This window comes from Coregonus lavaretus (assembly GCF_964263955.1).
Source record: "Coregonus lavaretus genome assembly, chromosome: 1".
In the NCBI taxonomy this organism is placed as follows: domain Eukaryota; kingdom Metazoa; phylum Chordata; class Actinopteri; order Salmoniformes; family Salmonidae; genus Coregonus; species Coregonus lavaretus.
In genome coordinates, this window is record NC_139988.1 from 60838788 (window position 1) to 60856252 (window position 17465).

The 17465-nt window shown below is 42.6% G+C and overlaps 1 protein-coding gene across 2 annotated transcripts in view; it reads right to left on the minus strand.

Moving 5' to 3' along the window:
- Nucleotides 1-201: 201 nt before the first annotated feature.
- LOC311136246 (inhibitor of nuclear factor kappa-B kinase subunit alpha-like) overlaps nucleotides 202-17465 on the minus strand; it is a 29901-nt gene continuing 12637 nt past the window's right edge. Inside the window, exons 5-21 of one of the 2 annotated variants that reach the window (XM_084170377.1) lie at nucleotides 17320-17408; nucleotides 17125-17214; nucleotides 16892-17016; nucleotides 16691-16798; nucleotides 14650-14785; nucleotides 14250-14450; nucleotides 5870-5972; nucleotides 3845-3968; nucleotides 3450-3601; nucleotides 3201-3262; nucleotides 2957-3066; nucleotides 2805-2854; nucleotides 2586-2694; nucleotides 2316-2463; nucleotides 1873-1964; nucleotides 1626-1725; nucleotides 202-1518 (exon numbers count right to left, since the gene is read on the minus strand). In XM_084170377.1, coding sequence (XP_084026503.1) covers nucleotides 1480-1518; nucleotides 1626-1725; nucleotides 1873-1964; nucleotides 2316-2463; nucleotides 2586-2694; nucleotides 2805-2854; nucleotides 2957-3066; nucleotides 3201-3262; nucleotides 3450-3601; nucleotides 3845-3968; nucleotides 5870-5972; nucleotides 14250-14450; nucleotides 14650-14785; nucleotides 16691-16798; nucleotides 16892-17016; nucleotides 17125-17214; nucleotides 17320-17408 — 1838 coding nt within the window. In that variant the 3' untranslated portion in view covers nucleotides 202-1479. Of the gene's footprint in view, nucleotides 1519-1625; nucleotides 1726-1872; nucleotides 1965-2315; nucleotides 2464-2585; nucleotides 2695-2804; nucleotides 2855-2956; nucleotides 3067-3200; nucleotides 3263-3449; nucleotides 3602-3844; nucleotides 3969-5869; nucleotides 5973-14249; nucleotides 14451-14649; nucleotides 14786-16690; nucleotides 16799-16891; nucleotides 17017-17124; nucleotides 17215-17319; nucleotides 17409-17465 lie in introns of those variants that run through there. The other variant, XM_084170378.1, reaches the window with a different exon arrangement.

Genomic DNA, 17465 nt, shown 5'->3' on the forward strand with positions numbered 1-17465 from the left:
GGTTGATATATTTGATTTCCATTGATAATTTTTGTGTGATTTTGTTGTCAGCACATTCAACTATGTAAAGAAAAAAGTATTTAATAAGATTATTTCATTCATTCAGATCTAGGATGTGTTATTTTAGTGTTCCCTTTATTTTTTTGAGCAGTGTATTTTGCTCTGTAGCTAAGCAGATTGAGAAGATGAAAAACAAAACGATTGGTCTTGACTTGAGACTTTATTCATGTTCAAATGACAATTCATATATTGCCAATTTCATTTCACACCTTGATACATTCAACTATCAGAATTTTTTTTACAATCAGGGATGGTTTCCCCAGACCCAGTGTACGCCTATTCTTGGTCTGGGAAACCAGTCGACAATCCCAACATGATTATTCTACTCACTGATCCATAGTAACAATAGACATAAATAAAATCTGCTTATAAGCCTGTATACATGTAATGTATATCATTAATATATTGATGTACATACCATTTTATTTAAAAAAACACTCCAGGTTTGAGTTACTAAACATTGTTACTTCGTTCTCAATGTTTACACATTCTTCAGCAAAGAGTCATCTCATGATACAAACACCAGTCCAGAGAAGTGATATATGTAGGCTACTGTGTGTGTGTGTGTTAGTGGTGTGCGGGTCAGCTGTTTGTTCACCCACACCTGCCCGCAATTGCTAATAACTCATCGGCAACCGCACGACTATATGTGATAAAGTGATAAAGTGAAAATCTGAGACCCGCACCCGACCCTAAAACGCAAATATTGCAAAAATGCGCTGTATACTACAGTCAGAGATTTGACAGGGGGTGCAGGTTTCCTTTTTACATAATTCTGCTTATAATTTCCAACATTTTGGTAGGCTATTTGTTAGTCAACTTGTCTATAATTGGATACATGCACCTTCTCTTCTGTCACTAAATAAACTCTTGCTCAGAATGTCATAAATCGATAGAATTAAATGAATGCTTCAATCTAGTTGATGTCGGTAAAGTTCTGTCATCTCTGCTTCTTTCGCGGAGAAAATACATTTAGGGATCATGGAGAAAATGCAATTAAAAAAAATAAAATAAATAGGGAAATCTTTTTTGTGTGCAAAATCAGTAATAGAAAGCTGTGAAAACGACACCTTTTCTGCCCATTCCCAAAAGCATTTGGCAATAGGCGGGTAGGCTATTTGGCACGCATACAGTTAGGCCCTAAAGCTTAGGCTTATGCACTAATGCCAGATAGCCTCAAAATAATGGAAAAAAAACCTCAATGTAGCCTACAGATATAACTTGCACAAAAATTATACATTTATGGATTTTTTAATGTATTTTCTCTTTATTCAACCCGCCCGCCACCCACCTTCATCCACACAATATTTCATGACCCTAAACCCGCCAACCCTACAGATATAAAACGCAGGGACTGCGGATTATGAGTCAACCCACGCATCACTACTGTGTGTGTTCCTAGAGTCTCTAGGGTTGGGTCTACACAGATCCATACTGAGTCCAGCTCCAGTCCTGGTCCTGCATCAGAGATAGGCAAGGGGTCAGTCAGTATACACACAGGACACACACACATAGAAAGACACACACAGACCCCCCCCCCCTCCCCCCAAGTCTCGTGGACGCACCATGATACTGCATGTTTTGTCCTGTGAGGTCTCCTGCAGTAGAGAGGTCAGCTGACTCAGGTAACGCTGGTTCTCATCCAGTAGGTGGCGTACTGACTCACTGAGAGCATGAATGGTGCCAATGTGTTATTTAGTAATTTGTTACTCTTTGGTAGAACTGTAGAGGGTGGTTGTAGCCATAGAGATCCTATTAAATTACTACAACATTAGTTACTTAGTATTCTAATTCCCAATTCTATGGTCTTACCTGTGTGTGTGTCCTAGTGGGTTTATGGTGAGAGGAGGGGGACTAGAGGTGTCTGAGCTGGGAGTCAGAGAGCTGTGACTGCCATTCTGGGCCTACACACACAAAATAAAAATAAAAATAGTAAAGACCAGGGATGTAGTCGGATTACAAAAAAAAACGAACTAATCAGTTACGTTACCAGCAAAAACGTGTAATCAGATTCCAGTCACTTTTGAAAATCTATTTGATTACTTCACCGATTACTTTTAAATGTTTTTGGAAAAAAATACATTATGACACCTTTCGGTTTTCTCAATGACATTAAATTCAGCATTGAAAAAAGGCGCTAGTTTAAGTTTGTTCCACTGAGCGAGTCTGACCACAAGTAAGAACACTTTGTAATGCTGGTGTTTGTTGGGCTGTGTGCCTACAAACAGGCTTTTTGTGTGTGTGCGTTTATTTACACAGGCAATCTTGAGCAGGTGCCAGAACTCTCTCTGTCTCTTCATCTGCATAGTCATGACTGCAGCCTCCGTTGCCTTGATGCTTTCCACTGCCCCCTCCAGCTTAGGAAACAACGCTACAATACGACGCTTACACTCCAAGATCTTACTAGAGCGAGGGAGAGAGAGAAAGAGAGAAGGGTGTTGGCTTACTAGAGGGAGGGAGAGGGAGAAAGAGAGAAGGGTGTAGGTGTACAGGTGTGTGCATGTGTACTTGAGGCATGTGTGTACCTGAGGTGTGTGTACAGGTCTCTGAGGATTCGGTCCTGGTTCTGGACCGTCTGGACGATGGTCTTCACCATCTCTGAACTGTCACTGTAGCCATGAGGGGGGTCTGGACCTGCGCACACACACAAAACCAGTATATCCAATGAGAATCCACCCTCTCACACAGACACACCTCTACCAGCCTATATTAGATCAGTATTGTGCTGAAGTGGTTCTACTCACTCTTGCATTTGGCCTTCAGCTGCTTGTAAAGTTCAATGGCCTTCTCCTCCCTGAAACCTCACACCGATTTAGATGGTACACTTTACAAAACGATACTTTGTCCATTTTCATGGAAATAGTTTAAAAGCTGGAGAATTATGTGAGACACCTACAGTTGTTCCATGATGTCAGCTTGTTTCCTGGCGAACGGACTCCTCTGCAGCTCCACGATCTCAGAGTGGAGACACACTATCTCCTCATCCAGATAGCCCACCTCTGATACCTAACACACACACGGATGCACGCACACAGACACCAAAGCTATGCCATCAAACGCTTCACACAGTCCAATACATGCTAGCAGAAGCTGTAGTAGAGTAGACAGCTGTCATACAATACTATAGTATAGTACAGTACCTGTGTAAAAGCAGCAGCTTTCTGTTCATTGTCCTGCCAGGCTTTCAGCATCTTCTCAGAGGCTACAGGTTTGGTCAGAGTTCAGAAAACAGTCAGTACCACACACAACACACACACACACAACACACACACACACACACACACACACACACACACACACACACACACACACACAAACACACAAACACACAAACACAAACACACACACACACACAAACACACAAACACAAACACACACACACAGCTTACAGATGCCAGTGTCTCTCTGCTGGTCGTAGTGCTGTAGGTCTTGCTGTATGCTGGTGGTGAAGAAGGCCAGTTTGGCTCTGAGCTGCTGAGACTGGCTAAACAACACGTTCTTATACCGCGTCAGGTTGGTGTTGTAGCGCAGCAGACTTAACCTACATGCACACACAAGGTTGAGAGTGAGGGCAGAAAGGCAAGAGTGTGTGTGTTTGTGCCATGCCTGTGTGTGAGTGTGTGTCTGTTCCGCGCCTGTGTTTTTGTGGATGTGTACATGTGCCTGTGTTTTTGTGTGTGTGTGTGTGTGTGTGTGTGTGTCTGTGCCATGCCTGTGTGTGTGTGTGTGTGTGTGTGTGTGTGTGTGTGTGTGTGAGTGAGTGTGTTTGACAGTGTGCGCCTACATGGCAGCTCTCTGTCCCTGGTACAGTCTGCTGTAATCTTCTCTCAGACCACAGATGTAGCTAACCGCCTCTCCCCACACCTTCCTTAGAGCAGTAAGAGGTAGCTGGGTCTTCGTCTCCCTCACTGACAGACACACACACAGAGTGAGGAACAGTTCACATTTAGACACAGCAGCAATATGACATCATCATCATACATAGCTGGGCGACTTCCTGCTTACAGACATAAACTTCAATAGAATTGTAATCTCGTTCCCAGACACTTATCTGCGCTTTGTCAATAGCCTGGGGATGAGGTTAACAGAATTGAATTCTGTCCAGACTTGCTATTAGCTTTTCCCAATTTTAACCCTGCATCAAGGAATACTCACATTGAGAAGAGCATATAGTGATAGTCTTGGCAGATTTTTAAGCCTACAGTATCTATGGAGTTGTTAGGTTGTGCCTACATATGGGATTGTGTAGTTGTGATGCCTACCTATGGGATTGTGTAGTTGTGATGCCTACCTATGGGATTGTGTAGTTGTGAGGCCTACCTATGGGGTTGTGTAGTTGTGATGCCTACCTATGGGATTGTGTAGTTGTGATGCCTACCTATGGGGTTGTGTAGTTGTGATGCCTACCTATGGGATTGTGTAGTTGTGATGCCTACCTATGGGGTTGTGTAGTTGTGATGCCTACCTATGGGGTTGTGTAGTTGTGATGCCTACCTATGGGATTGTGTAGTTGTGATGCCTACCTATGGGATTGTGTAGTTGTGAGGCCTACCTATGGGTTTGTGTAGTTGGGAAGCCTAACTAGAGGTAGGGCTGGGCGGTATACCGTATTTTACGATATACAGGTATTGATGCACGGACCCGTTTGGGTTTTTACTTTATCTTCTATAACGGTATTTGAATGTTTGGTTTGTTAAATGTGATACGCCATGTGTAACGTTCATTTTTATAATTTACTTCGCTACTTGAGTCATCTCTCTCCGCTCTCGCTCTCCAAGCCGCTTTCTACACAGACCAAGCCCCGCCCCCTGTCACTCAAGGAGAGCATTTGTTGTTGCTCGACCAATGCAGCACATGCAACAATGTTGATGACAACGATGCGGTTTCCACTTTGCGTCTTAATATAAATCCACAAGTGTTCTATAATTACACTATTAGTTTGTGTTTCTTACATCTGCAAACAGCTAGTTTGTCTGTTCTAAGTAAGTTGTGCCTAAATCATGTTAGCTGCTAAAGCTAATAGCTAGTTTGCTGGCTAGCTAATAAATGTACTGAGTCAGAGCAAACGTAGCTAGCTAATACAGCCTGATACCAGTGATGGAGGCCTAAATCAGCATGTTGTTTGTACAATAGTATCTTCTAAACCAAAGAGGATTAGGCAAAGCAGGAATATGTTAGCTACATGAAGTAGCTAAGAGAAAACATTTAATGTAGCCAAAGATTATAGGGTCCCATAGGAAACATTGACCACCACTTTGGTTCCTACCGTGTCACAATAACTCCTCCCTGGCATTTTCATTCGTTGTCATGTCAAACACTGTATTCAAAGTGTCCACTATTATTTCAACAGTTCACCCAAGTTTTTTAATCTAAAATCGCAAGTCAAATCTCAACTGCAACATTTGGTAAAAAAATTAGGCCTAGATTATTTTGCCAATATCGTGCAGCCCTACGTGGCAGTGTGGAAATGATCTCAAATGAGTGCAGGAAAAAATATATTAAAATGCAGAAAATGTGTTTAATTGAACAGTATAAAACAATCAAAATGGAGAAAGACCCATTGAAATCACTTAGAATGTATGTGTTGCCACCCTAGGGTCACACACTACTCATAAAGCAAATTTAGAATTTTTATTATTCAAAAACATAAAATACCGTCATACCGTCAAAAATTAGAAAAATACTGTGATATGATATTTTGGCCATAATCGCCCAGCCCTACCTAGAGGGTTGTGTAGTTTTGATACCTACCTATGGGATTGTGTAGTTGTGATGCCTACCTATGGGATTGTGTAGTTGTGATGCCTACCTATGAAGTTGACGCTGTCAGGCAGGGGTCGGGCAGTGAAAGGTCCAGAGTATTTAGTCAGACTCTTATCATACATGTAGACTATGGCGCTGTCCCAGCCTCGCTAGAGAGAAATGAAAACATGTCAGTGTGTTTGTGTATGTGTGAGTGAGTGAATGAGAGAGATTTGAAGTGTGTGTGTGTGTGTGTGTGTGTATATGTGTTATGGTTGGGCGATGTCAACCTTTCTCCTGATTATATACCCATAAAACATTGTGATATACGATGCTATCGCCCCTATTGTCCCCCCCAAATTATTTATTTTGTTCATCCGCTAAAACTTCAGTTGGGCTATAGCGCGAAATCAAATGATGAAAGACAATGTCTTTGAAAGCCTGGACAGAGGCAATGGCAAATCTTTTCTAATATTCCTTTCTGGTGGAGGAGCAGAAGAGGTTTGACATCAATAAGGGATGCTAGCTTTCACCTGGTCAGTCTATGTCATGAAAAGAGCATATATTTTGTACACTCAGTGTATATGGCTAATTAAGCAGCCCATATATAGCGCAGTACTTGTAGATTAGCACAGAAAGCAGCGCCACAGATGAAAGGAGAAACTAGTGATCAAACCTGAGTTAGTAAGTAGCCCATCTTTGGTAGAGCGTGCACGGCTCGCCTTGCTCCCTCCAACAGTCAAACATACGCTAAGATTTTGAGATTTATTTAATGAATGTAACATAATGCGTTACTTTCCACACAAATATTGTAAAGTAACGTGTTACTTTTGATAAATGTAACGAGTAATATGTAACTAATCCCAACACTGGTGATGATGTTGTATGGCGTAATTAAATCAGTCACAATATGAATGGGGCATAATGCCCATGAATCCAACAGAGAGAGAAACAATATTTTCTGACTGGACATTTTGCGCTGCTTTGGTGGAATTCTCTGCTCAGTCTGGCCTACATTCCTCTCGTGATCTGTAGGCTATACTCTATAACAGTATAGCAAGTGTCTTCACTGACATTTTCAACCTCTCCCTGACCGAGTCTGTGATACCTACATGTTTCAAGCAAACCACCATAGTCCCTGTGCCCAAGAAAGCGAAGGTAACCTGCCTAAATGACTACTGCCCCGTAGCACTCACGCCGGTAGCCATGAAGTGCTTTGAAAGGCTGGTCATGGCTCACATCAACACCATCATCCCAGAAACCCTAGACCCACTCCAATTCGCATACCACCCCAACAGATCCACAGATGATGCAATCTCTATTGCACTCCACACTGCCCTTTCCCACCTGGACAAAAGGAACACCTATGTGAGAATGCTTTTCAGTGACTACAGCTCAGAGTTCAACACCATAATGCCCGCTAAGCTAAGGACCCTGGGACTAAACACCTCCCTCTGCAACTGGATCCTGGACTTCCTGACGGGCCGCCCCCAGGTGGTAAGGGTAGGCAACAACACATCTGCCACGCTGATCCTCAACACGCAGGCCCCTCAGGGGTGCGTGCTTAGACCCCTCCTGTACTCCCTGTTCACCCACGACTGCGTGGCCAAGCACAACTCCAACACCATCATTAAGTTTGCAGACGACACAACAATGGTAGGCCTGATCACCGACAACGATGACACAGCCTATAGGGAGGAGGTCAGAGACCTGGCAGTGTGGTGCCAGGACAACAACCTCTCCCTCAACGTGAGCAAGACAAAGGAGCTGATCATGGACTATTGGAAAAGGAGGGCCGAACACGCCCCCATTCACATCGACGGGCTGTAGTGGAGCGGGTCAAGAGTTTCAAGTTCCTTTGTGTTCACATCACCAACAAACTATCATGGTCCAAACACACCAAGACAGTTGTGGAGGGCACGACAACACCTTTTCCCCCTCATGAGACTGAAAAGATTTGGCATGGGTCCCCAGATGCTCAAAAAGTTCTACAGCTGCACTATCGATAGAATCCTGACCGGTTGCATCACCGCCTGGTATGGCAACTGCTCGGCACCCGACCGCAAGACGCTACAGAGGGTAGTGCATACGGCCCAGTACATCACTGGGGCCAAGCTTCCTGCCATCCAGGACCTATATACTAGGCGGTGTCAGAGGAAGGCCCAAAATTGTCAAGGACTCCAGTCACCCAAGTCATAGACTTCTCTCTGCTACCGCATGGCAAGCGGTAACGGAGCGCCAAGTCTAGGTCCTTAACAGCTTCTACCCCCATGCCATAAGACTGCTGAACAATTAATCAAATGGCCACCCGGACTATTTACATTGACCCCCCCCCCCCCTTTGTTTTTACACTGCTGCTACTCGCTGTTTATTATTTAAGCATAGTCACTTTACCCCTACCTACATGTACAAATTACCTCGACTAACCTGTACCCCCGCACATTGACACGGTACCCTCATTATTGATATTTTATTGTGTTACTTTTTATTTTATATTTATTTACTAAATACATTTATATTTCTTGAACTGCATTGTTGGTTAAGGGCTCGTAAGTAAGCATTTCACGGTAAGGTCTACACCTGTTGTATTCGGCGCATGTGACAAATAAAATTTGATTTGATAACATTTATTGAAATAGGCTATAGCAAATAAGAATAGGCAAATTACTCGGAATGCAAGACTCAGTTTTTTACAGTGCGGTGCCAGTCAAGTCTAAATAGGCTAAACCATCGTCTGTCACATCACAATGTAGTCATCATCGATGATGACTGTCAGTCATCGTTGATAGACGATGCTATCGTAATATCGCCCAACCCTAGTGTGTGTGTCAGACCTGGGTTCAAATACGTGTATTTGATTATTTGTTATTAGGGGCCTGTCAACTTGAAACGTTTTAGGGTCATTAACATTGTTCCCTCTAAGCTGCGGGCGCGCAGCTCCCCTCCGACTGCCACGCAGAAGAAATATCAGCTCCCACAGAGAAAGAAACATGAGATTGAACTTCACTCAACATTCTAGAGTTTTCCCCTTTAGTTAAGACCATCAACGTTTCACTCTACTGTGGGAATTGTGCTTAAATCAACGCAATATTAGCCACTTTCAATGTAACATACAGTGAGGGAAAAAAGTATTTGATCCCCTGCTGATTTTGTACGTTTGCCCACTGACAAAGAAATGATCAGTCTATAATTTTAATGGTAGGTTTATTTGAACAGTGAGAGACAGAATAACAACAAAAAAATCCAGAAAAACGCATGTCAAAAATGTTATAAATTGATTTGCATTTTAATGAGGGAAATAAGTATTTGACCCCTCTGCAAAACATGACTTAGTACTTGGTGGCAAAACCCTTGTTGGCAATCACAGAGGTCGGACATTTCTTGTAGTTGGCCACCATGTTTGCACACATCTCAGGAGGGATTTTGTCCCACTCCTCTTTGCAGATCTTCTCCAAGTCATTAAGGTTTCGAGGCTGACGTTTGGCAACTCGAACCTTCAGCTCCCTCCACAGATTTTCTATGGGATTAAGGTCTGGAGACTGGCTAGGCCACTCCAGGACCTTAATGTGCTTCTTCTTGAGCCACTCCTTTGTTGCCTTGGCCGTGTGTTTTGGGTCATTGTCATGCTGGAATACACATCCACGACCCATTTTCAATGCCCTGGCTGAGGGAAAGAGGTTCTCACCCAATATTTGACGGTACATGGCCCCGTCCATCGTCCCTTTGATACGGTGAAGTTGTCCTGTCCCCTTAGCAGAAAAACACCCCCAAAGCATAATGTTTCCACCTCCATGTTTGATGGTGGGGATGGTGTTCTTGGGGTCATAGGCAGCATTCCTCCTCCTCCAAACACGGCGAGTTGAGTTGATGCCAAAGAGCTCCATTTTGGTCTCATCTGAACACAACACTTTCACCCAGTTCTCCCCTGAATCATTCAGATGTTCATTAGTAAACTTCAGACGGGCCTGTATATGTGCTTTCTTGAGCAGGGGGACCTTGCAGGTGCTGCAGGATTTCAGTGCTTCACGGCGTAGTGTGTTACCAATTGTTTTCTTGGTGACTATTGTCCCAGCTGCCTTGAGATCATTGACAAGAGCATCCCGTGTAGTTCTGGGCTGATTCCTCACCGTTCTCATGATCATTGCAACTCCACGAGGTGAGATCTTGCAAGGAGCCCCAGGCCGAGGGAGATTGACAGTTATTTTGTGTTTCTTCCATTTGCAAATAATCGCTCCAACTGTTGTCACCTTCTCACCAAGCTGCTTGGCGATGGTCTTGTAGCCCATTCCAGCCTTGTGTAGGTCTACAATCTTGTCCCTGACATCCTTGGAGAGCTCTTTGATCTTGGCCATGGTGGAGAGTTTGGAATCTGATTGATTGATTGCTTCTGTGGACAGGTGTCTGTTATACAGGTAACAAACTGAGATTAGGAGCACTCCCTTTAAGAGTGTGCTCCTAATCTCAGCTCTTTACCTGTATAAAAGACACCTGGGAGCCAGAAATCTTTCTGATTGAGAGGGGGTCAAATACTTATTTCCCTCATTAAAATGCAAATCAATTTATAACATTTCTGACATGCGTTTTTCTGGATTTCTTTGTTGTTATTCTGTCTCTCACTGTTCAAATAAACCTACCATTAAAATTATAGACTGATCATTTCTTTGTCAGTGGGCAAACGTACCAATTCAGCAGGGGATCAAATACTTTTTTCCCTCACTGTACCAAAACAAAACGAACTGTGGAAGACTTAGTATGCAAAACTGTGCAAGAGATTTTCTTGTAGATAGAGCGAATTGGAGTATGATTCTATTGCATTGACAGGCCCGTACTCTACACAGACCGGTGCGCCATAACCAATCAGAGCTGCAGTAGGCCTATATGCAAATAGCCATTGCCATATGGATCTGTGCCATTCACTTTGAACTGGACTGTGTTTATAGCATGAGCGGTGGCAAGTAGATGCGCTTGTTTTGAGATCAAAGCGAGAGCTGCATGTAGCCACCTGTGCACATTTGTTCATATTCTTTGCTAGTTAGTGAGTTATTAGCCCAGTTATAGCTATAAATAATGGGGGGGGGGGGGGGGAGTGGTTGCTTCCTACAAGAGCATAAAATGTGGCATTTCTAGCCATCTTTGAATCTCAAGTCAGGTAAAGAGCTTTTTTATGTCTTAAAGAGGCAGTGTTGTATTTTGAGACGGTCTTGAATAAGCTAAGTAGCCAATAGGCAGAGGGTAGCATAATGTGTCTGATTCTCTGTAATAATGGTATGGGAATAATTATTTATTTATTTTGTAGTGGTTTCTTGCATCAAACAACATTTTCACTCACCACCTTGTCTGAAGGACAAGTGGCTAAACAGGTTAATGTCTAGCCCTGCATGTTTTTTTCCCAAAGTCTCATGGAATGTAGGCCTACATTGAACACTACACATTTGCTGCTACCGTAGGTTGAATGATAGAACAGCTATTTCTATGTAAACATTTAATGGAATGCATTTTTCTCCATTGTTTTTGATGGTAGGCCACTCTGGTAGGCCTACATTATGATAAAATAGCCACAGTATACTACTTGGCCACTGTTAAAAACTAACTTAAAGCGGCTACAGCCTCAATGTTGAAAGTAAATGCGCCGGAAGTCGCACAAAATTTTCACAACATTCAAGTTTGTGCTCAGCAGACCTGAAATTCTTTTTTTTTTGGGGGGGGGGGGGGGGGGGGGGGACATTGGTAATTAAAGACATTACCATGATGAACCATGTTAAGTTTGGCATTGATATCTTTTATATAATAACTATTAACGGTTCCCTTTTTTGACTACGTAGCACTAATGATAATCATACAAAATCTTCTCATGGAAAAATGTGTTATTGAGAAAGTAACATGGCCACACTATACCATTACATGCATATTAGCATACATGCCAAAATATACTAAAAATACTTACATCTTCTTCTCATGAACCATAGGACCAAATGACACCACATTTGAAATGTAGGCCCAAACTTAGTTTGAGAAAAGCTAAGGGATTGGTCAAAAGATGGCAAAATATCATTTTATGTGTCCATTTAGTCCACTGTAAATCCACTCCACAGTGGACTATCAACTTGAAATGTGTCATCGATATCATGGACGTCCCTAAAATGAACCACAATTAATTTGGTATTGATATCTCAAAAAACAAGGAAACTATTAACGTCTCATCCTTTGCATATGTAAAGCTAATGCTCAATATCATCTGCAATCCTGAACCATATGTCAGATTCACTCCAGGTTTTGTATTTACACTCATTACATTAGTCTTTAATGGTTTGGATATTTTCTTTTTAGCTGCATTCAAATATGGCCGCACTGTACCTATAGATGCAAGTTAGCACATATGCTAACAAATCTTCTCACGAACCATAAGTCACATTGACTCAATTAATTAGCCTCTAATTAATTGCCTTAACTAATGGTGTACACACTTCAGTGTACACAGTCTCAGAATAAAAAAATGACCGCAATATACCAATACACCAGTGGAGGCTCCTCAGAGGAAGAAGGGGAGGACCATCCTCCTCAGTGAATTTCATAAAAATAAAAATAGTGAAACATTGAAAAAATATATATATTTTTTAGACAAAACTATACTAAATATATTCACGTCACCAAATAATTGATTAAAACACTGTTGTGCAATGAAGGTCTACAATAGTCTCAACAGCACTCTGTAGGGTAGCACCATGATGTAGCCGGAGGACAGCTAGTTTCCGTCCTCATCTGGGTTCATTGACTTCAATACAAAACCTGGGAGGCTCATGATTCTCACCCCCTTCCATAGACTTACGCAATAATTATAACAACTTCCCGGAGGACGTCCTCCAACCTATCAGAGTTCTTGCCGCATGAATTGACACTTTGTCTACCCAATTAAAGGATCAGAGAATGAATCTAGTACTGAAAGTATAAGCTACAGCTAGTTAGCACTGCAGTACATAAAAATGTAGCGAGTAGTTGACTCAAAGAGAGAGAGACAAAGTTGAACAGTTTTGAACAAATTAATTTCTTAAATGAAGGAGAAGCGAGAGCTAGCTATATTTCTTTTTTTTTTTTCACTTTTACTTAGCTAGTGAATGCAGCTAGCTAGTTTAGCCTATTCAAACAGATAGGTATGTTGTGTTAGCTAGCTGGCTATGGCTATCCAACACTGGAACTCTTCCAAGTCAAGATAAGCTGCTAAACTGCTTGCTGACTGTGCACTGTACTGCATTATTGTAGCGAGTTTACTAACACCTTAGTTCTAGTAGCTATTTTGACTATGACGTTAGCTAATATGGTGACAACAATGTAGGCTGTGTGTAGCGGTTAGCAGTTACAATATGAAGGTTTGCCTTGGAAAGGTTTTTTCGCCTGGTCACAGACAGCTGATGTGTTGTGCACTGTAGTCTACAAGCGAAAGGAAAAGGTGAGAGGATGAGAGCGCGTAGATGCGAGAAGGAATTATACAACGAGCAAAATGATCATGCTGTTTGTATGTGGCTGCTATGAAAGTGAACTGTTTGTGTGTGATCAGGGGTGTATTCATTCCGCCAATTCTGTTGAAAAACGTTTCTTAAAACGGAAGCAAATGGAATGAAACGGGGATAAACATAAATTAATTTGTCCAATAGAAACTCTCGTTTGTAACTGTTGGACTAATGATTACACCCTAGATTAGCTAGATGCAGGCGAGAGGGTGCAAGGCGGTATTGAATGTGTCACTGTCACCTTGATTACTCAAATTTCTCTTGACCTGTGCACCTACGTTGTAAACTTTCATTCATAGGCTAAGTTGTAGCAACATCTTGATGGGTATAGGGAAAGTTCAAGTATCATGTAGTGGCCTAAACCTATCGATGTTACATTGAGCTGGGTGAATGGAATATAAATGACAGTCATCCAGTATGCTGTAATAGAAATAAGGCCATGCTCATAAAAAAAATAATTGTCCTCCATCATCTTAAACGTCACCGACCGCCACTGCAATACACTAAAGCAATTTTTTTTTCCACAAATCTTAACATAAACCATTAGTCAAATTGACCCCAGAATTGGTACAGTATCTAAACTCAATACTTTAAGAATGATTACCTGCTGCATTCAACCTACAGCAACAGACTAAACTTCACTTGCTTTTTTACAATTTCCAAAGACATTATTTAAAATACCTACATGTTTCAAATAAATACTGTGCATTTAAGTATTTCCAAATACATTCCGATACTCCACTACTTACTTCCAAATGTTTGATTTTTTTTTTTTTACTTCCTATGACTGAGATGTATGTTTGTCCCACCTAGCTATCTTAAGATGAATGCACTAATTGTAATTTGCTCTGAATAACAGCGTCTGCTAAATGACTAAAATGTAATTGAAATACCCTAAATAGTATTTGAACCCAAGTCTGATGTGTGCGCGCGCGCTTGTACCGGTCCATCAGGGAGGCAGTGTGCTGGTGGTCTGCGGGGGTCCAGGGAGACTCCAGTCTCCAAAAGCAGCTCCTGGCTGAGCGGAGGGATGTGTGTGTGGGTGTGTGTCTCCACACGCTGCTGCAGGGAGTGTAACCCCTCCTCACTGCCCAGGACGAAGGAGTGGAGCTGGGCTGACGTCATGTCCAACACATGCATCACCTGGAATGCACACATATGCATAATTATATGGAATTGTTTGACAAGACCACTAGTCACATCAATTGAAAAGGAAATCCCCTCCAGAGGCTCATGTTGCTATCCAATGAATAAGATTGAACAGTCCCTTGCATTCACACTAAATTTCCAAGCTACGCAAACACTTGCTAAGTTGCTTTCAAGCTTTGTAGTGTGTGTGTACCTTCATGTTGAGTATGTTCTGTAGGGCAGTGTAGCAGCAGGGTGTGTGTGTGTCACGGTCTGTCCCTCCTCCTCTTGTTGCAGGGTCCCACAGCAACAGCATCTGTAGCAAAGATTCCACCGGCTCTAACAGGGGCCTACACACAGACACACGACGACAAAGTGTAACATTTTCCTCACATAAAAAAGCTAACACATTGAGCAAAAACTAAATTACATTTTAAAAGTTCCGAAAACTGCTGCTAATACAGTGGGGGAAAAAAGTATTTAGTCAGCCACCAATTGTGCAAGTTCTCCCACTTAAAAAGATGAGAGAGGCCTGTAATTTTCATCATAGGTACACGTCAACTATGACAGACAAATTGAGGAAAAAAAATCCAGAAAATCACATTGTAGGATTTTTCATGAATTTATTTGCAAATTATGGTGGAAAATAAGTATTTGGTCACCTACAAACAAGCAAGATTTCTGGCTCTCACAGACCTGTAACTTCTTCTTTAAGAGGCTCCTCTGTCCTCCACTCGTTACCTGTATTAATGGCACCTGTTTGAACTTGTTATCAGTATAAAGACACCTGTCCACAACCTCAAACAGTCACACTCCAAACTCCACTATGGCCAAGACCAAAGAGCTGTCAAAGGACACCAGAAACAAAATTGTAGACCTGCACCAGGCTGGGAAGACTGAATCTGCAATAGGTAAGCAGCTTGGTTTGAAGAAATCAACTGTGGGAGCAATTATTAGGAAATGGAAGACATACAAGACCACTGATAATCTCCCTCGATCTGGGGCTCCACGCGAGATCTCACCCCGTGGGGTCAAAATGATCACAAGAACGGTGAGCAAAAATCCCAGAACCACACGGGGGGACCTAGTGAATGACCTGCAGAGAGCTGGGACCAAAGTAACAAAGCCTACCATCAGTATCACACTACGCCGCCAGGGACTCAAATCCTGCACTGCCAGACGTGTCCCCCTGCTTAAGCCAGTACATGTCCAGGCCCGTCTGAAGTTTGCTAGAGTGCATTTGGAGGATCCAGAAGAGGATTGGGAGAATGTCATATGTTCAGATGAAACCAAAATAGAACTTTTTGGTAAAAACTCAACTCGTCGTGTTTGGAGGACAAAGAATGCTGAGTTGCATCCAAAGAACACCATACCTACTGTGAAGCATGGGGGTGGAAACATCATGCTTTGGGGCTGTTTTTCTGCAAAGGGACCAGGACGACTGATCCGTGTAAAGGAAAGAATGAATGGGGCCATGTATCGTGAGATTTTGAGTGAAAACCTCCTTCCATCAGCAAGGGCATTGAAGATGAAACGTGGCTGGGTCTTTCAGCATGACAATGATCCCAAACACACCGCCCGGGCAACGAAGGAGTGGCTTCGTAAGAAGCATTTCAAGGTCCTGGAGTGGCCTAGCCAGTCTCCAGATCTCAACCCCATAGAAAATCTTTGGAGGGAGTTGAAAGTCCGTGTTGCCCAGCGACAGCCCCAAAACATCACTGCTCTAGAGGAGATCTGCATGGAGGAATGGGCCAAAATACCAGCAACAGCGTGTGAAAACCTTGTGAAGACTTACAGAAAACGTTTGACCTGTGTCATTGCCAACAAAGGGTATATAACAAAATATTGAGAAACTTTTGTTATTGACCAAATACTTATTTTCCACCATAATTTGCAAATAAATTCATTAAAAATCCTACAATGTGATTTTCTGGAGAAAAAAAATCTCATTTTGCCTGTCATAGTTGACGTGAACCTATGATGAAAATTACAGGCCTCTCTCATCTTTTTAAGTGGGATAACTTGCACAATTGGTGGCTGACTAAATACTTTTTTTCCCCACTGTATAATACAATAATATACTGTACATTCCATTTAGCAGACGCTTTTATCCAAAGCGACTTAGTCATGCGCGCATACATTTTATGCATGGGTGGCCTCAAGAATCAAACCCACAATCCTGGCGTTGCAAGCGCCATGCTCTGCCAACTGAACCATACAGGACCACTATGATTGATATGTGTGTGCATGTGTACCTGCTCAGATTGTTGGGGTAGGGTAGGTGTGTAGAGAATCTCACTTCTCCATTCATATCCTCTACAGCCATGATGTCCTTGGGACCTTTGTTGCGCACTTTACTGGTCCTACACACACACACACACACACACACCTTTACTGGTTCTACAAGAACATACAATTATTTGCCTTCTATTGTTGACAGACAGACACTCACTCACCACTGAACTGGCTGCATGTTGTGTAGGAAGGGGCGGAAGCCACAGGTACACTCAAAGATCATGGTCCCAAAACTCCAGTAGTCCACTGACACGGTATAGGGCTTATTCTCAAACAGCTCTGGAGCCTAACATGCGCATGCACGTAGCACGCACGCACACACACATACACGATTCCCATTGGAAATAGGTTCAGCTGCATATATTGTCAGTATATAAAAAAGCTTTGGTCTCACCAGGTACTGCTGAGTTCCGACGAAGGAGGTACAGAGACTGCCCTGGTCCAAGTCCTTAGCGTAACCCAGATCTATAATCTTATGGACCAACTAGACGAGAGAGAAATGGAAAGAGGGAAAGATGGGGAGGAGAGATGGACAGCACCAATACTTATTTGAGTTTCCAAATACCTGTTTGTGTGTGTGTGCACTCACCTTCCCACTGATCTCCTGCAGTACGATGTTCTCTGGCTTCAGGTCCCTGTGGATGATCTTATTCTCATGGAGGTACTGGATACCAGACCCTGTGTGTGCAATAATGTTACATTACCTCAAATGCAAAGAAACTCCCAAACATGGTG